General features: G+C 41.0%; 1 protein-coding gene across 9 annotated transcripts in view; it reads right to left on the reverse strand.

Moving 5' to 3' along the window:
* The window catches only part of ECPAS (Ecm29 proteasome adaptor and scaffold), a 114871-nt gene that overhangs the window by 43229 nt on the left and 50802 nt on the right, over positions 1–20840 (reverse strand). For all 9 annotated transcript variants that reach the window (XM_089301608.1, XM_070055536.2, XM_089301626.1 and 6 more), the window contains 10 exons: positions 14816–14901; positions 14530–14608; positions 12728–12777; positions 11667–11733; positions 11102–11224; positions 7361–7464; positions 4845–4968; positions 3837–3917; positions 1001–1226; positions 479–570 (listed from right to left, as the gene is read on the reverse strand). In XM_089301608.1, the coding sequence (XP_089157734.1) occupies positions 479–570; positions 1001–1226; positions 3837–3917; positions 4845–4968; positions 7361–7464; positions 11102–11224; positions 11667–11733; positions 12728–12777; positions 14530–14608; positions 14816–14901 (1032 nt within the window). The remainder of the gene's footprint in view (positions 1–478; positions 571–1000; positions 1227–3836; positions 3918–4844; positions 4969–7360; positions 7465–11101; positions 11225–11666; positions 11734–12727; positions 12778–14529; positions 14609–14815; positions 14902–20840) is intronic.

Here is a 20840-nt window from a genome sequence, read left to right on the forward strand (position 1 = left end):
GCAAGATGACAGACCATTCATTGCAGCAAGTTGGAAGTTCCCTAAATGACCATCAACAAGGATGCAGAGTAAACTATGGCACATTCATACAGAGGAAAATGACAAAGCTAAAGAGGATATTCCCTCCACAGCTACAGAGGACATTCCACTGTTAAGTGAAAGAAGATATAAAATAGTGTGAATAGAGAGAAAAATTTTAAGCATGTTTTAGTCTGTGTAATGCATAAATAGATTCCAGAACTGCTGATCTATGTATACTATCAGACGCAAGAGAAGAAAGGGCAGGACGCTGGTGGAATTTTGGGTAGATGGGAGATACTTACGGAAAGGAAATATTTTATATATTAATTTAACATGCAAATCTACTACCTTACAAACAACTTTTTAACTAAAGGCAACTTTGGTAGGAAGAAGAAATCATGAGGCTAAAGTTTGAAATTTACAGCATCAAAGAGAAATAAACATGCACAGGGCATACCTTTATCCATTCTGTTTTGTCTACAAATTTGGTGGCCAACTTTTCTGGATACACTGACACAGCTTCCAACAAACAGTACATGACTGGCAAACCTAAAGAATTCAGAACCATTTTAAGTTTCAAGAAAAGTAACAGACATAAAGGGATCACAAAATTCCTTTAAAATGTAGTTATTCTTTAGTATTAAATCTATAGGCAATATTAAAGTATGAGGCTACTATTATACCCTCAGTTCTATAAAAAAATTACACAACCTAAATATAGTATGTGATTCAGAACAGCAAATTTACAGATGAGTTATCTATATTAAGAGATGTCCTGTTCTTTACACCCACTTCCAAAGTAAAAATGAATTATCTATTGTTAGCATTTCTTTCTGAAAAGAGAAACGGTATTATCAAGGCTGAATCAAGTTTAGAAAAGAAACAAAGACAAATGCCCCCTTACACAAATGAAGGGAGAGAATATTTTGCGCTAAGTTTAAGTACTTTAGTGTGTTTCCGTAGCATCATGACTTCCTACCTCCAACACCCGCTAACAGTTGCTGAAGCAGGCCAATGTAGATCTGAACAGGGTTGGTTTCTCCACTCTTATTAGAAGACGACGAGGTTGTTGCCTGGCTGCTCGACATTAGAGTCCGTATGTAGCGCCCAATGGCTGGGGCATGATCTTGCATATCAGCCAAACTCTGAGAGGTGGGCACCACCCCAGCACTGTGAGCAAGACACATGCGCAAGTACAGAACTATCTGAAACAGAAGAGGAGGAATACCAGATACGCTTCCCAAAGGTAGAGGGGGAGGGGTCCCTTGAAGTGACAATTTCTAGTTAGATTCCCCAACATAAAGATTCCCCATTCCCCTTCATAAAGACATCACAATCCTCACAGAAGCCAGAAAATAGAACTCAATACATTAAGTAGGGACCAGCATTACGGCTTAGCAGGTAAACCCACTGCATATATACATGGGTGCCAGTTTGTGTCCCAGCTACTCTACTTCTGATACAGCACCCTGATAACAGCCTGGGAAAAGCAGTGGAAAATGGCCCAAGTGTTTGGGCCACTGATACCCATATGAGAGACCTGGTTGAAGTTCTTGGCTTCTGGCTTTGGCCTGGCCCAGCACTGGCCATTGTGGCCATCTGGGAAGTAAACCAGTGGATGGATGATCTATCTTTCTCACCCTGTCTCTCCCTCTCTCTAACTCTCAAAAACAAATAAACCTTAAAAAAAAAAAAAAAAAAAGACATGTTAACTAAACTATGGTGGAAAAAAATTATATAACAAATCCAGCGTGCTTTTAAATGGAGTCTGATGGAGTTAAAATACAAATTCAATTTTTGAAGTCTAAAAATCACAATGAAAAACATTTTAAGAGCTGTGTGTGTGTGTGTGAGAGAGCGAGAGAGAATAACACATGCATGTGTATACACACACATACACAATCAGAAGCCTAGAGCAAATGGCCTATTCCTATGGAATTCCAGTTGTTGCATGTCCACTGACTCAAGAATTTGAGAAAGTAGTTGAAATCATTTATAGAAAAACAGGACACCATAAAAGCCAGTTTTAAACTTGCTATCAAGGAGTCCTCTAGAAGCTCCTCCACTGGTAGCTAAGAAAGAACAGCCACAATTTATTGTGAGTATTCTTACTCCATGCAGGTTATCTTAAAACTTTGTACAAGTGATATCAAATAATCTCCTACCTTCAAAACTAGATAACTCTAACAACCTCAATAATATGGTGGCTTTAAAATCCAAAGTTAACTTGCTGCCCAGCAGTAGCACCCAGCATTGTGGTGCAGCAGGTTAAGTCACTGCTTGCAAGACTGGCAACCAGTGTAAATGTGCCAATTGATTTTCCAGCTGCTCCAATTCCAATCCAGCTCCCTGTTAATGTGCTGGGGAGGCAGTGTATAATGGCCCAACTATTTGGGCCCTGGCAACGCTGTGGAAGACCCAGATGGAGTTCCTGGCTCCTAGCTTCATCGTGGTCCAGGCTGGTTGTTATGCCTATCTGCAGAATGGAAGAAACCTCTTCCCTGCTCTCCCTATCATTCCTATGCCTATCAATAAATGCCTATCAATAAATATTTTTGAAGAAAAAAAAATCCAACAATAATCAATGTAGAACATCCAGTTATTTCACAAAGAGAATACCACCAAGATAAATACATAGACTCCACTATATATTAAGAAAATATCAAGTACTATTTTTTTCATTAAATAAATAACCTGGGGCTAGCGCTGAGGCACCACGGGTAAAATCACTCCCTACAGGGCTGGCATCCCATAGGGGCACTGGTTTGGGTCCCGGCTGCTCCACTTCCAATCCAGCTCTATGCTATGGCCTGGGAAAGCAGTGGAAGATGGCCCAAGTGCTTGGGCTCCTATACCCACATGAGGGATCCAGAAGAGGCTCCTGGCTCCTGGCTTCAGACCAGCCCAGCTCCGGCCGTTGTGGCCGGAATATCCACTGATATTCACTCCCTAAATGTAACTCTGATTTTCAAATAAATAAATCTTAAAAATAAAAATAGGCCGGCGCCATGGCTCACTACGCTAATCCTCCGCCTGCGGCGCCAGCACACCGGGTTCTAGTCAGGGCACCAGTTCTGTCCCAGTTGCTCCTCTTCCAGTCCAGCTCTTTGCCGTGGCCTGGGAAGGCAGTGGAGGATGGCTCATGTCCTTGGGCCCTGCACCCGCATGGGAGACCAGGAGAAGCACCTGGCTCCTGGCTTCGGATCAACGCGGTGCGCTGGCCACAGCGGCCAGTGTGGGGTGAACCAACAGAAAAGGAAGACCTTTCTCTCTCTCTCTCTCTGTCCACTCTGTCAAAAAATAAAAATAAAAAAATAGGGGCCGGAGCTGTGGCGCAGCGGGTTAACACCCTGGCCTGAAACGCCAGAATCCCATATGGGCACCGGTATGAGACCCAGCTGCTCCACTTCCCATCCAGCTCTCTGCTATGGCCTGGGAAAGCAGTAAAGATGGCCCAAATGCTTATGCCCCTGCACCCACGTGGGAGACCCGGAAGAAGCTCTTGACTCCCGGCTCCTGGCTTCAGATCGGCATAGCTCCGGCCATTGCAGCCAACTGGGGAATGAACCAGTGTATGGAAGACCCCTCTCTCTCTCTCTCTCTGCCTCTCTTCTGTGTTAACCCTGACTTTCAAAAATACATAAATAAATCTTTTAAAAAAGATAAAAATAAAGAACCTGGGAAAGAACAATACCACAATATGAGTTTACCTATAACACACACACACGCACACCCCCACCCCAGACATCTCTTTGAGTGTAGTGTTGTCTTTTCAAACCTTTATGAAAGCAAATAGAAAGACATGAAGGTCCTACCTCTCCAAAGGCTGCCGGATTAAATGGAAGGACGGTGGTCCCAGTCATGTACTTGACTGGAGTTTTCATCCGATGGGAAGCCTAATAAAAATAAGCCCCAAAAAAATATAATTATTGGAAAATGAAAGGCCGGTGCCCTTCCTCAACTCAAAAATAACTGCTTTTCTAGTTACATTATTGTACAAGATATGTTTCTCTTTCTAATCAAAACATTTTACTATTAATCCTACTGAGTGTGCATGTACCTCACAATCTAAATGGCACGAGCATTGCACTTTTCTTGCATTTTACCGGCTTGTCAAAAAAAATATATAGCTACTGAAGACATCTACTGACACAGTCACCCATGCCACTGCATCCAATCGTTTTAATAATGGAGGTAGGAGGAAAATACGAGTACAGGACACCTTTGGACCACAAACAGGACTGTACTACAGAAAAGCGAATCATGGCTGCTCCAATAGGCCCCCAGCTCCCCTAAAAGCTAGGATCCCCAGCAAAGGTGAAAACCAACTCTGATGCAAAAAGTGAGACAGAGTCAAGGCTGGGGGTCATACTTCCCATCCTCTAATCTGTCAGCAAAAAACACTGTGCAGAAGCAAAGAGCTAGAAAACGTGACGGGATACTCTGTGACGATCACTGTGGAGACAACCTGAACTGTTCCCTACAACAGCCTCCCGTGTGCCATCCCAAAGAGTGCCCACAAAAACAAGACAAGACAAGTATGCTTAGGCTCAGCATACAAAGAGGAAAAAACTGTCAAAATGCTGACAAGTATGAAAGCAACTGCAAGTAATTCAGATTTAGGTAACACACATCAATCACATTTAAGAATCATACTTTTCTTCTTATTTTGTACCTCCTTCATATTCTAAATATGACCATTGCTACAGAATGTACTGCTGTTTAACATTTACTGATTACACTTTTCACTTTTAAAATGTTTATTTTTATTTTCCTCATCCATTACATAATTCAGGCAAGCTATCTGAAGTTGGGTGCCGTACCTTTTCCTGGATGTAATACACCATCTCTGGGAAAGAAGGCATCTGCTTAGCGGGCCCTTCCTTTCTGTTCCTACCAGGAAGACACCTCAGCACTCGCTGTGCTTCTCCATGAACTTCTTCTCGTCTTTCAGAAAGAAGAACAAGAATAAACAACAAATTTCACCAGTGGGAGAACGACCATTTGAAGAGTAACAACTGCAATGTGTAACTGGATTTCTGAGAAAGCAGCTTAAATATACTCATGACTATCTAAACAAAGAATCAGTAAAATACATTTTTTAAGAAATTACTTTTTTTTAGGCCGGCGCCGCGGCTCACTAGGCTAATCCTCCGCCTAGCGGCGCCGGCACACCGGGTTCTAGTCCTGGTCGGGGCGCCGGATTCTGTCCCGGTTGCCTCTCTTCCAGGCCAGCTCTCTGCTGTGGCCAGGGAGTGCAGTGGAGGATGGCCCAGGTGCTTGGGCCCTGCACCCCATGGGAGACCAGGAAAAGCACCTGGCTCCTGGCTCCTGCCATCGGATCAGCGCAGCGCGCCCGCCGCGGCGGCCATTGGAGGGTGAACCAACGGCAAAGGAAGACCTTTCTCTCTGTCTCTCTCTCTCACTGTCCACTCTGCCTGTCAAAAAATAAAAAAATAAAAAAAATAAAAAAAAAAGAAATTACTTTTTTTTGGAAATGTCTTAGTATTTGAAAAGTCATCTGTCTTGCATCTGACTTTACTCATAAGAAAAAACAAAGCAGGATACTGCAATTCACTATGTAAATATTTATGTGTGCACTTTCTCCTTGTTAGAGGCAAATTATAAGTAATTATAATCCATCCTTTATGTAAAATTCAGTGACTGAACAGTGCTCTATGTATGTGGCTAGAAGTCTGTGCTAGTTTGTAAAAATGTAAAACCCAACCAATTACAGCCCACATGGCCATAGTCTTATTCACATACTACATAAATAACTTTCTAAGTCTTTAATTGCCTTTGATCTACGCCCAATTTTCCTAACACAAAAAAAGACGAGAAGAATTAATAAAGAAAACCTGAAACTGCCGGAGAATTTCCCTTTATAATTTGGCAGTATTAATTAAAATAAAGAAGGAAAACTGAATGAATTATGCTTTGGTTTGGGGTTTGTAAATGAAAATAACTTTCAACACTTGGAGATAAGTTACAGCAGTTAAAAGCTTTGCTCAGCTCCCTGGAGTTCATGATACAGTCAAGGCCACCAGGTCCTGGGGTGTCTGGCCTGTGGTTGGGAAACTGTTGTAGAAAAATGAGAAGCAGCAGAGCTGCAGAACACAGCTCAACAATTCAAAGCCACTTTCACCAAATCTAAATGCAGCTATATGAGAAGCAGCAGCCATGATTAGAAGTGAAAAGCAGGGCCGGTGCTGTGGTACAGTAGGTTAATCCTCCACCTGTGGCGTAGCATCCCATATGGGTGCTGGTTCAAGTCCCAGCTGTTCCTTTCCCAATCCGGCTCTCTGCTATGGCCTGGGAAAACAGATGAAGATGCACCCAAGTGGGAGACCAGGAAGAGAAACCTGGCTCCTGGCTTCAGATCGGCACAGCTCTGGCCAATGTGGCCATTTGGGGAGTAAACCAACGGTTGGAAGACCTTTCTGTCTCTCCCTCACTGTCTGTAACTCTACCTCTTAAATAAATGAATAAAATCTTAATAAAAAAAAAAGTGAAAAGCTAGAACCTAGAAATAACTTTAATATCCAATTAAAATTCCAACCAAAAAAAATCACAGCAAAATATATACAAATTATCAAGAAAAAAGGTTATCAGGGACACACTCTTGGAGCAACTAGAATACTGAAACTGTTATCAAGAAATCATTCATTTTTAAAGAAATGGACTGTACAAGTTGATAAGCAAGTGTATTCACCAATGAACACATAATTTTATGTAAGCCATTCCTCAGCGTGAATGAGGCTTTTTAGTCTTCCAAGGTAAGGCTAACTCTGATAACACAAAAGAAAAAAATATATACAAAAGTCTCACTTAAGAAATAGAAAGCGGGCCAGCGCTGTGGCACAGCAGGTTAACACTCTGGCCTGAAGCACCGGCATCCCATATGGGCTCAGGCTCAAGACCCGGCTGCTCCACTTCTGATCCAGCTCTCTGCTATGGCCTGGGAATGCAGTAAAAGATGGCTCAGGTCCTTAGGCCCCTGCACCCAAGTGGGAGACCAGGAGGAAGGTCCTGGCTCCTGGCTTTGGATCGGTGCAGCTCCAGCCGCTGCAGCCAACTGAGGAGTGAACCAGCAGATGGAATACCTCTCTCTTTCTCTCTCTGCCTCTCCTCTCTCTGTGTAACTCTTTCAAATAAATAAATAAATCTTTAAGAGAGAGAGAGAAAGCGCCTAAATATTCAATGCAGTTGTATAAGTCTATATCATAAAGGTCATACTTTTAACTATTTAAAAAATTGCTTCTAAATTTCAAGCTACACAAATTTTTTCAAAACAATTAAAAATGAACACAAACTCAAATTAACACCTTTAGAAACTTACGGGTCTCCAGCAGCCAGTAGGAGCAAATACCTGGAAGGTATATGATCTGAGGGAAACACTGTGCTGGCAAATTTCACAGCCACCTGTCGAACTTGAACTTCAGGCTGTTTGAAACATTAAAACACACAGACCACCACAGGGGAAAAAAAGTCAATCACCAGCAATTCATTCAAGATAAGTCACCATCCTAAATGTAAGCAATACAAAATTTAAGTTGCCATTTTAGTAAATATATATGTATAAATAAAATCAAGACAAATCATTTGTTCAATGACTTCAATCATGTTGTTTTAAAAAGTCTTGGCCGGCGCCGCGGCTCAATAGGCTAATCCTCCGCCTAGCGGCGCCAGCACACCAGGTTCTAGTCCCGGTCAGGGCGCCGGATTCTGTCCCGGTTGCCCCTCTTCCAGGCCAGCTCTCTGCTGTGGCCAGGGAGTGCAGTGGAGGATGGCCCAGGTGCTTGGGCCCTGCACCCCATGGGAGACCAGGAGAAGTACCTGGCTCCTGGCTTCGGATCAGCACGGTGCGTTGGTCGCAGCGCGCCAGCCATGGCAGCCATTGGAGGGTGAACCAACGGCAAAAGGAAGACCTTTCTCTCTGTCTCTCTCTCTCACTATGCACTCTGCCTATCAAAAAAAAAAGAAAAAAAAAAAAAAGTCTTTTGGACAGTGCACCTACTTAAGTACCTTTCTCAAGCTAAGAGCATCCTCCAAGTAAAGCAGGAAGGCACACAAAGACCACAGCTGGGAGGGCTCTCTGTACATGTACATTCTCAGCCCAAAACTTTGGGACCAGTAACACTGTGGCAGTGTCTGGCCATTAGCTCTGCCTCCCCGGATCTCAAGTTCTGTCACACAAAAGAAATTCAGGTATTTTGAAGCAAACACAAATATAGCTTACTTGGAATCCCTATAAACTTTTAGCACAATAAACTTTAATGTTCTCAAATTGGCTCTAAAGTTAAAACTGACCCCAAAACCAGCTTCAACTACATATTCAATTGAACTAGATTAATAATTTATGAATACAAAGTTCAACCAGAAAAGCAGCTTTAGAATCCACTGATCATGGGGGCCGGTGCTGTGGTATAGTGGGTAAAGATGCCACCTGCAGTACTGGCATCCCATATGGGTGCCAATTTGAGTCCCGGCTGCTCAACTTCCAATCCAGCTCTCAGATATGGCCTGGGGAAGCAGTGGAAGATGGCCCAAGTCCTTGGGCCCCTGTACCCAAGTGGGAGACAAGGAAGAAGCTCCTGGCTCCTGGCTTCAGATCGGCCCAGCTCTGGCCATTGCAGCCATCTGGGGAGTGAACCAGCGGATAAAACACCTCTCCCTCTCTCTCTGTGCCTCTGCCTCTCTGTAGCTCTGCCTTTCAAATAAATAAATAAATCTTTTAAAAAAAAGTCATTTCCTTAAAAAAAGGACTTTCAAAAAAAAATAATCCATTGATCCTGAAGGTTTGCTCTCCTGCACTCTCCCCTTGGGTTACTCTTGCAACCACAAACCTAACACAAGATAAAAGCAATACTACGAAATGTATACTGGTCTATTTATCTTGATATTCTTGCTGTTAGAATTCCTTGAGCTATATTAAAGAGCAGCTCCTCTGGGTGTGCCCAAGTCCCTGTTCTGCTTCCACTCCAGCTTCCTGCTAAGCACACCCTCAGAGGCAATCCACATGAGAGAACCAGATGGAGTTCCAGGCTCCAAGCATGTAGGGAGTAAACCAACAGATAGAAGATCTCTGATATGTGTCTGTCTCTCCATTGGTCTGCCTTTCAAATTAAAAAGCTGGAGAGGGAGAGAGAGGGAAAACAATGATATTAAGGATTAGTCTAAATTAGATTACTTAGCCTAGAATTTTGCTTGCTTTAAATGTTGTCTACAAAAAGAAATTAGCTTTGAAAGCCAGTACTGTGTTGCAGTAGGTTGTCATAACCCTTGCCTCCATCCCATTTTGGAGTGCTGGGTGGAGTCCAGGCTGTTCCACTTGCAATTCAGCTCCCTGTTAATGAACCTGGGAGACCAGCAAATGATGACCCAAATACTTGGGTCCCTGCTACCCATATGGGAGACTCAGATGAGTTCTGGGCTCCTGACTTCAGCATGGCTGAGCCCCAATTGTTGTAGCCATTTGGGAAGTGAACCAGAAGATGGAAGGTATCTCTCTCTTTCTCTCTCTTCCTCTGTCTCTTCCTCTCTCTGCTTTTTTTTTTTTGCCTCTCAAATAAATAAATAAATCTTTAAAAAGAAATTAGTTTTTCTTGGTAATATCTTACATGATTAAGTGTGCATGAGGAGAAACAATATCTACAAACATTATACAAGCATCATGCTTCTTTGTTACCTAGGAAAAGTTTTCTCCTTTTTATAGGTTTTAAAATTTAACAATTTCTAACATTTTGCTACATTCACTTCAAATGTAAACATACACACACACACACACACACATACTCTTCTTTCATGAAAACAGAAATAGTAGTAACACAAAATGAGGAATCTGTGACAACTGTAATATGGGGAAAGAAAGGTGTATCATCATCTACATGGTATAATTCAATGAAGCAGTATTTATAACTAAATCCTAAATGATGTGACAGTCATACAATTTTTATACTCTCTATATATACATTAACTTCCACAAATAAGAGGATGTGATATTTATCTTTTGGGGTCTAGCTTATTTCACTTAGCATAATGATCTCCAGTTCTCTCATTCTATTACAAGTGTCAGGATGCCATCCTTTTTTATGGTTGAATAATACCCTACTGTGTGTATGTATATCACATTTTCTTTATCCAGCCATCAGCTGATGGACATCTAGGTTGATTCCATCATCTCTGCTCTTGTGAATTGAGCTGTTATGAACACAGAAATGCAGGGAAAGTGTTAAGTATTCTATTCTAATGAGCTTCTAAATAACCCTAAAAGTCTGCTGTCCATTATGTGTGACCATGAACCAGGTGCTTCTGACAATGGAATTCCTCACATACAGTAAGCCTTCTGAATGCACACAACAGCACAATTTAACCCTGCCATATTTCAACAGAAACAAAAACTTTCTGGAACCTTTCATGACTCCCTCAATATAAATGTATTAAATCCTATCAGTCTAATCTCAGTAGGACACAATTTATATTAATGTCACCAAAACATTTTGCCATCATTCTTTCTTCCGATCTTGTAGAAACGGGGTTACAAAGAACTGACTAGTGAAAATACACATTTCTTTGATATTGTGTATTACACATAGGTATGAATCTACACACTCCAGATTCTCGCATCAACTCCATGAAAGCCAAGTAGAAGACCAGAAGGCAGCAGAGTATGTATGGTAGTACTGGCTTACTTCCTATAGACTCAGTCTGACACAGGAAACTTGTCTTTCTTTCCTTCTGCTTTTCTCTGGCAATGTGACCTGCAGAACTCTGCTCTCCTGCATTATTTTGCTCAGCTGCCAATCAGGAAGACAGGATACTTCCACTTTGGAGGACACGCACTAGAAACTATTTTCTCACACAGAATCTTTCAAACCTAAGCATTATTCTAAACACCATGAATATACTCCTTTTCCCCTAAAATCAGATTTCCATCATGAAAAATAAAAATTGATCATAAATCATAAATATAATCAGCAAATACCTCTATTAATTATCAAAGCAGTTAAGGAGGAAAGTAATTCAATAAAGTAGTAAAATATGTATACTACCAGGCATTGCAGCTCATGGTTGGACATACCTTTATTAAGTATGAAGCCACAAGGGCCTCCATGAGAGTTCGCTGTGCTCCCTCCAAAGTACTATAAGCTCCAACCATCATAGATAATGCTTCCTGAATAGCAAGTCGAGTTTCAGGCTCTTCCTAGAAAGATAACAAAACAGTGTTTCTCTCCCAGTTGGATTTCCAGGTGAACATCCAAACAGAAAGCATAGAGGCCGGGGCTGTGGCGCAGTGGGTTAACACCCTGGCCTGAAGCACCAGCATCCCCTATGGGCGCCGGTTCGAAACCCAGCTGCTCCACTTCCGATCCGGCTCTCTGCTGTGGCCTAGGAAAGCAGTGGAAGATGGCCCAAGTGCTTATGCCCCTGCACCCACGTGTGAGATCTGGAAGAAGCTCCTGGCTTCGGATCGGCGCAGCTCCAGCTGTTGCAGCCAAATGAGGAATGAACCATCGGACGGAAGTCTCTCTCTCTCTCTCCCTCTCCCTCTCTCCCTCTCTCCCTGTGTAACTCTGACTTTCAAATAAATAAATAATAAATCTTAAAAAAAAAAGAAAGCATAAACACATGAGCCATTTCCCTACCTTACACAAGGCTTCAAAAAGCTGCTGCACAAGAGCTATATCCTTAGTGAATAAATGAGGCATTCGACTGTAAGAGAATATAGGAATATCATTACTAACACAAATTTCCACAAAAAAAGAGGCAGGGGAGGGGGAATGGAGCTAAACACAATTTTTCTGAACTCAACATTTTCCCCTCTGAACATAATCTCAGTATCACTGGATTAACTCCCTTAAGAGTACAATATTTGCAAAGTAAATATTTACTTCAGTTGTCCAATCCAGGTAATCCTTGTTAATATACTTCCCAGATATTCCCTCTGTAATAGTCCATGCATTCAGGTAACATTTCTGATTGTAACATGAAGAAAACAGACTAAGCTGCAATTTAAACTGAAGGCTATTATGCTAAGGGCTCTGCTACTTCTCATCACCAGGCGAGGCAAGGTCTGCTGGAGACCCCCACTGGCTCAGCCTGTCGGGGGGGATTTTCTTCAAACCCAAAGCTCCTCTCCCTGCACAGTGGGCAAGACCCAGTCTAACTGGCTCAATACAGAACCTGTGCAGAGTGCAAAGCAGCACACAGTGCCACTGAGGATGCTCCACAGCTGTCTCCCTAACTTGAAATACAGTGACAGAAAATGAAACCAGGAGGAACTGCACTGAGGAAATCACCCTGAGCAGAAGAAAATAAATCCATCTTTGGAAACAGGGATACTAAGAATCACAATATGAACGGTATCAGAAAAGAGAGCCATTAGAAAAGTCTTGATTATTGGGATTATAAAGACAAGTAATAAGAGGCAACAAGAACTCTTTAGATCAATCAAAGGTCTCTAGGGTACAAAAATTTAATCCATGATAACACCATTCAGTTGAAATCTCATTTCAAGACTATTATTTAATATGGTAATACATCTTCAAATGTAAATAAAAATATCTCACATCTTTTCCCTTCTACAAGAATTGCCATTAAAAGCATTCCTCGCAGACTAACAACAAAAGTGTTCTCCATCCAGTATTACAAGCTACGTCATTTTGCTCAGTTTACCAACCTCTCACTGAAAAAAGAGTTTACTCACCTGGAGAGTTTTCCAACAGCTGAATATGCCATTGACAGTAGTTTAGGGTCCTTGAAATTAAAAAAAAAAAGAAAAGAAAAGAAAAAAGAAAAGAACAAAAAACAGACAAAACAAAAAATACAGTAAACAGCAAAACCTTTTCGCTGCAGTTACATGCATCACCTTACTCCCTGTTCTATGTAGGTCTCACTTTGGCTAGCTGCATGTTAGTATCTGAACAAAACTTTCAACGTCCAAACCCAGAATCCATCACACTACTAAAGGGAAAAACAAAACAAAATCTTGTAGCCCCAACTCATTCCACAAGGTAAACCCAGTGGTCAGATAAAAGGTTTCTATTCACTAATACTAAGCTCATGATATTTCAACACTGTAACCTGCACACACCAAAGTTCATCTTCAACACACTAAGAAAACAGCTCTACTCATTAGAAAATGTATCACTGCCCAATAGACTAGGATCTTCCCTATCTCACCAAAATTGCAGTAAATTGTATAGCAATTTTCTAGAAATCTGCACTTTAATAAACAGCATCCTCTCTCGTCTTCCGCCACACAAAATTAAGGACATCACAGACCTCAAGTAAATTAGTGCAGTTCCTTCAAGATACAGACAGAACTTCACATGACTTTATGAAAACCAGCAGTCTGACTGATTATTCAGAAGATAGTTTCAAACTTCTGCCAGATGAATTTGACACACTGAACCTAGGATTTGCCCTTCCATGCCTAAACAGCCACTCTCACAGATTCATCTGTTGGGGAGATGTCAACCTGAGGTAATGCGATTCAGCGGCTGTGGTTTATCGGCCTCTCTAACCTATTTTTAAATACCCAGTGTCATTCCAAAAGCCCAAAAGTATTTTTTGTTATTATGAACTACTCCAAAGTATATGACTATATCATCATAAAAACAATCTGAAAGGTCCCCTAAACCTTAAACATCAGGAAAATATTGTCCAACAGGAGAAAGCAGCTAGGAGAGCCAAGTATGCCACTACCCTACAGCACAGCTGCACAACAAATGATCAGCTTTTCACTAACATATACCCATGTGCCTTGACTGTGCTCCTGAATCTATGTGAACTAACTCAATCTTCCCAATACTCCAATATGATGGCATCATTATTTTAATTTCTCAGATAAAGAACAGACATCCAGAGAATTTAAGTTACTCCCCCAAAGAACAAAAATAGGATTCACACTCAATTCTAACTTCAAATGACGTGACAAGATTTTGATCTCACTATATTGTTGCAAACATGCATTCACATTTAGCTACAACTAAGGAAAATAATGCCAGCTAGGGTTCTTGATACATTACCTTTTTTTAGCAAATTCCCCTGAAATACTGGAGATAGTGAGAAAAATGCAACAGGGAAAAACAGGATTTGAAAACCTACAATCCAAGGAATCCTCATCCCACTTAGTTTATGGAATCAAAAATTTACTGAATGCATGTTTAGATAGAATTTTCGATCAGCAAAATCTCAGCCTCTAAGGGGTAACACTTTCCCAATACAAGCCAAATTCAAACTGTCCCATATGGAAATAAATCACAGTGGAGATCTCAGCTAATTCCTTCAATTTTATGTCTATACAGTGCTTAGGAGCAGCATAAGACGTCCTTACTTTAAAAAATGTTAAATAGATGATAAACCCCCTCAATCCTTGTATCACTTTTTAACACTTGTTTCTATAAAAAGTAAAACATGGCAGTGATTTCTGAAATTTTTTCCATGTCAAGCAAAAATGTTAATAATATAAAAATATTAACAGATATTTAAAAATAAGTCACTTACTTCTTTATATTCATTGATTAGCTTAGTGAGGCCATTCAAAAGCATTGGACCTAATGGTTTAATCTTGATTTCTGGACAGCTTTTGAAAAAACACAAACACATACAAAAAAAAGGTAAGAATCCCATAATTACATACCTTTTCAAACAATTACTTAGAATAGAGAAATAGCTGAAATAAGGCAAATAATATATTAAAACTTTAAAAAATTTTTAACATGAGCTAACACAATTTATTTCTAGAGAAAAATCATCATTTGAAAACTTTAAAGTAGCTCAAAAAACTTACGTTATACAAATGTGATGCACAAATTGCAAGGATAATGTTCTTAACTTTGAATTTGTATTTGCGCCAAAAAGTCCATCATATACAACCTACATAAAAGGAACAAAGTCAAAAACATAAGTTTACAAAAATAACAATTTAAAATTTTTGAACAGTAGTCAGGATTCAGTAGCAGACTTTTTGTTCTTCATAAATTAATTATCTTTCAGTACAAACATTGGCTGACCAACTGAGCCAAGCAGTAGTTTCTATCAATAGTCTATAAACCAACAAAAAACAATCACAATAGTTGATCTCATAAGTCTGCAAAACACATGAGCCTACCACTAGGAAACAAGGCACAATCCATCCTGCAGTGGGCCAGCACTCTTCCACCCCACCAACAGGCAAGATCATATGGGGGAGACTGAGGTTTCTGAATTACATGTAATCATTCAAAATTAATTATGATAAAATCTTCCTAGAAAATATCAAAATTAAAACACTTGGTAAGTATGCAGACAGGACACAGGTGCTCTATGTATTCTGTCAATCATGTCTGAAAGGCAAAGACCATGCACATGAGCCCCAAGCAACATCCAGAATTCAAACATTAAACATCAACATCAAAGCTGTCTAAATCTCTCATATTTCTACTTTTTATGTGAAAGATTAGTCTCATATTTTTTTTTATTTTTTTATTTTTTTTATTTTTGACAGGCAGAGTGGACAGTGAGAGAGAGACAGAGAGAGAAAGGTCTTCCTTTGCCGTTGGTTCACCCTCCAATGGCCGCCGCTGCAGCCGGCGCACCGCGCTGATCCGATGGCAGGAGCCAGGAGCCAGGTGCTTTTCCTGGTCTCCCATGGGGTGCAGGGCCCAAGCACCTGGGCCATCCTCCACTGCACTCCCTGGCCACAGCAGAGAGCTGGCCTGGAAGAGGGGCAACCGGGACAGAATCCGGCGCCCTGACCAGGACTAGAACCCGGTGTGCCGGCGCCGCAAGGTGGAGGATTAGCCTATTGAGCCACGGCGCCGGCTGATTAGTCTCATATTTAAAAACGACAGTCCATACTCTTGTACCTCAACTACTAATGACACTCGGATCTTAATTAACATTAATACCTGAGTTCCAGGTCAGTACCAAGTATCTGCCTTATAACTGCCCTACGTTAAGAACCACAAAATACCAAAAAACAACAAAACAAAAACATTGCTATTGGGGCCAGCATTGTGGCACAATGGGCTAAGCCACCACCTACAACACCAGCGTCCCATAACAAAGTGCCAGTCCAAGTCCCCACCACTCTGCTTCCAATCCAGCTCCCTGGCAAGGTGCCTGGGAAAGAAGTAGAAAATGAACCAAGTCACTTGGAGCCCTACAACCCCCACAGGAGACCTGGATGGAATTCCATCCTCCTGGCTTCTGGCCTGCCTCAGTTCTAGGCCTCTGCTGCCATTTGAGCAATGAACCAGCAAATGGAAGATCCTTTCTTCTCATTCTCTCTCTTTCCCCATCACTGTGCCATTCAAATAAATAAAATAAACCTTTAAAAATAAAATTAAAAAATGAATACCCTCCACCTGAGAAATCAAGACGTACCTGTACATTAAAAATGACACAGAGGGGCCAGTGCCGTGGCACAGCAGGTTAAAGCCCCAGCATCCTGGCTGCTCTACTTCCAATCCAGCTCCTTGTTAATGCACCTGGGAAAGCAGCAAAGGATGGCCCTGCACTCACGTGGGAGACCTTGAAGAAGTTCCTGGCTCCTGGCTTTGGCATGGCCCAGGCCTGGCCTTTGGGGAGTGAACCAGCAGATGGAAGACCCTTCTCTCTCTCTCTCTCCCTCTATCTGTAACTCTACCTCTCAACTCTGACAGGCAGATGAAGAAGAGGTCAGGGCACAACAAGCAGGAGACTGCTAAAGACATCATTAGAAATAGGCATGGAAGCAAGAATGTTTTAAGTGATGTACAGTGAGTTTTGTCTTTGGAAAGGCTCAGTTTCAGCTAGATTTTTGTTTTGAAAACATAAACAGCTAGAAATAAAGTATAAACCTATAGGAAGCATATTATGCTAGCAGATTATTATGTAATGTGATGTTATTACAACCACATTTTTCTGAACCAAAATTTTCAAGATACTGCCTGGGAAATGGTGCTTGGAAAATGAAAGCTAAGAAGCTCTACAGCAATTTTATGTTTATGGAGACACAAAATACCTGAAATTTCTCAAATGTTATAGTATCTATTAGACAAAAGTAATGAGTTTTATCATTAGAAGGAGAAAACAGCCATATGAACAAATAAACCGAGATGCAAAGAAAGAAGTCTGTGACTGGCGGGCAGCACAAGGACAAGGGAGGTATTCTCCATCTGGGAGTGAGGAGGAGGAGAGGCAGAAAGTGGGAGCATTTCAGAGAGGAGGTGGCCCCTGAACACACACTGGAATATAAGTAGGTGTTTACCAGATTAAAAGGCAGAGGGAGGGGCCAGTGCTGTGGTGCAGTGGGTTAACACCCTGGCCTGAAGCGCCAGCATCCCATATGGGCGCCGGTTCGAGTACCAGCTGTTCCATTTCCTATCCAGCTCTCTGCTATGGCCTGGGAAAGCAGTACAAGATGACCCAAGTCCTCCACGTGGGAGACCTAGAAGAAGCTCCTGGATCTTGGCTTTGGATCGGCACAGCTCCGGCCATTGTGGCCAATTGGGGAGCGAACCATCGGATGGAAGACAGACCAACCGACCTCCCTCCCTCCCTCTCTCTCTCTGCCTCTCCTCTCTGTAACTCTTTCAAATAAAATAAATAAATCCTAAAAAAAAAGGGGGGGGGTGCAGAGAGAGAGGAGGTTTTTCAAGATGGCAGGCAGACAAGGGAGGGTGCTTACTGCTTTAGTCTAGGGGAGGATACTTAAGAAAAGTGGAGAGAGTGCAATCACAGGGAACGGTTAGGGAGAAAATGGTAGAGGAAACTCCACACAAATTGGGGGTACACTGTGGACCTACATGGACTTGTGAAAGTTTTACCCAGAGCCATTAAGCAAGAAAAAGAAATCAAAGGGATACAAATTGGGAAGGAGGAAGTCAAACTATCACTATTTGCAGATGACATGATTCTATGTACAGGGGATCCAAAAGACTCCACTAAGAGACTACTGGAACTCATAGAAGAGTTTTGTAAACTGACAGTATATAAAATCAACACACAAAAATCAAAGCCTTAGTATACAAAGACAATGCCACCACTGAGAAAGAACTTCTAAGATCAATCCCCTTCACAATAGCTACAAAAAAAAATCAAATACCTTTCAATAAATTTAACCAAGGATGTCAAAGATTTCTATAATGAGAATTACAAAACATTAAAGAAAATGACACACAAAAAAATGGAAAAATCTTCCGTGTTCATGGATTAGAAGAATCAGTATCATCAAAATCAATTTACAGATTCAATACAATACCAATCAAAATACCAGGGACATTAATTTCAGATCTATAAAAAAATTATGCTGAAATTCACATGGAAAATCAGGAGACCCTGAATAGCTAAAGCAATCTTATACAACAAGACCAAAGCCGGAAGCATACAATCCCAGATTTCCAGAAATACTACAGGGAAGTTATCATCAAAACAGTCTGGTACCAGTACAGAAACAAATGGATAGACTAATGGAACAAAACAGAAATGCCCAAAAGCAACCCAAATGCTTCTACAACCAGCTTATCTTTGACAAAGGAGCTAAAAGCATTCTCTGGAGCAAGAACAGTCTCTTCAACAAATGGTGCTGGGAATTCTTGACCTCCACATGCAGAACTATGAAACAACACCCCCACATTACACCTTACATAATAATGCACTCAAAATGGATCAAAGACCTAAATCTATAACCTGATACCATCAAATTATTAGAGAACACTGGGGAAGCTACAAGACTTTGGCACAGGCAGACTTCTAGGGAAAGACCCCAGAGGCACAAGCAATCAAAGCCAAAATTGACAAATGGGATTACATCAAATTAACAAGTTTCTGTACTGCAAAACAAACACTCAGCAAAGTGAAGAGGCAACCAACAGAATGGCAGAAATTATGTAACTGATAAAGCATTAATAATAATCAATATATAAAGAGATCAAGAAACAACACCAAAACAACCCAGTGAAGCAAAAAGCAAAGGACTTAGACATTTCTCAAAAGAAAAAAAAAAAAAAAAAGAAATCCAAATGTCCAAAAAACACATGAAAAAGTGTTCAAGATCACTAGCTGTCAGGGAAATGCAAAACAAAACCACAGTGAGGTTTCATCTCACCCCAGTTAGAATGGCTTTCATAAAGAAAGCAACAATTAAGAAACGATGGTGAGGAAGTAGGGAAAAAGGTACCCTAATTCACTGTTGATGGGAATGCAAACTGATACAGCCACTATGGAAGACAGTATGGAGATACTTCAGACATTTGAATGCAGACCTACCATATGACCCAGCCATTCCACTCCTGAGAATTTACCCAAGAGAAATGAAATCAGCATATGCTTGTTGCAGCTCAATTCACGATAGCTAAGAAATAGAATCAACCCAAATGTCCCTCAACTGAAGCCTAGATAAAGAAATTATGGGATATGTACACCATGGAATACTACACAGCAGTAAAAAAAAAATGAAATCCTCTCTTTTGCAACAAAATGGATGAAACTGGAAAACATCATACTTAGTGAAATAAGCCAGTCCCAAAAGGACAAATAGTGTGTGTTCTCCCTGATCTGTGATAACAGAGCACCTAAAAGGTAATCTTAAAAAGTGAAATTAACACTTTGAGATGCAACGACTTTGAACAGCCCTTGTCTGGACTACTGAAGAACAGTTGTGTTTTTTTTTTTTCCATATAATTCATTGAACTCTACTTAGCATAGTTAATTGTATGTATATAAAGTTAATTGAAAATAGATCTTAATAAAAAGTAAGCATGGGAATAGAAGAGGGAGGAGGAAGAAGGGTAGGAGTGTGGGTGAGAGGGTGGGTACAGTGGGAAGAATCACTACATTCCTAAAGTTGTATGTATGACATTTATATTCCTTAGATAAAAGGTTTCTGGGGAAAAAATAAAAATTAAAACAAAAAAGAAAGAAAGAAAGAAGGAAAGAAAAGGCAGAGGGATCTGCTGTACCCAGCAGAGGCAGCATCATGAACAGAGACACAACACCACGAAAACCATACATTTGTGATGCTGTCATCTTTTTTGGAGGTTTAAGTACAGAGAAGGAGTGACTAAAAGATGAAACTGGAAGGGAAATGACTTCTAATATTTCCTAATTGAATGAGTACTAATCACTATGTTCCATACTTTCTATCCACATTCTATTCAATCTTCACAACACTGCTTTTAAAAAGTGCTTTTAACACTGATTTTAAAAAGAAAAAACAGAATAAAACTTGAAGCTTAAGACCAAAAGTAGGGCAGGTGATTGGCATAGTGCTTAAAATGCCACTTGGAACCCCCACATCCCATATCAGAGGGTCTGGTTTGAGTGCTGGCTCCATTGCAGACTTCAGTTTCCTGTTAATGCATACCCTGGGAGAGGCAGCAGGTGACAGTTCAAGTACTTGGGTCCCTGCCATCCACAGACTGAGTTTCTAGTTCTCAACTTCAGCCTGGCCTTGCCCTAGCTATGCAGGCATCTGGGGAATGAACCAGTAGATGAATGCCTTTCAGATAATTTTTTCAAAATTTTCAAAAATCAAAATCAAATAACTGACATTAGAAGAAAACTACAGACTAATATCCTTTATAAACATTGAAAATCCTCAACAAAATACCAGCAAACTGAATTCAACAGTGTATTAGAAAATACACTGGCTCAAGCATCTGGCACCCTATCACCCATGAGGAGATCAGGATGGAGGTCCTGGTTCCTGGCTTCAGCTGGGCCCAGACCTTGCTGTTGTAACCATTTCGAAAGTGAACCAATGGATGGAAAATTAGTCTCTCTCTCTCTCTCTCTCTCTCTCTCTCCCTCCCTCCCTCCCTCCCTTTTTTTCCCACCCCCCTCCCTAGCTC

Source organism: Oryctolagus cuniculus, chromosome 1, assembly GCF_051225735.1.
Source record: "Oryctolagus cuniculus isolate XC-2025 breed Fujian yellow rabbit chromosome 1, ASM5122573v1, whole genome shotgun sequence".
Classification (NCBI taxonomy): Eukaryota; Metazoa; Chordata; class Mammalia; order Lagomorpha; family Leporidae; genus Oryctolagus; species Oryctolagus cuniculus.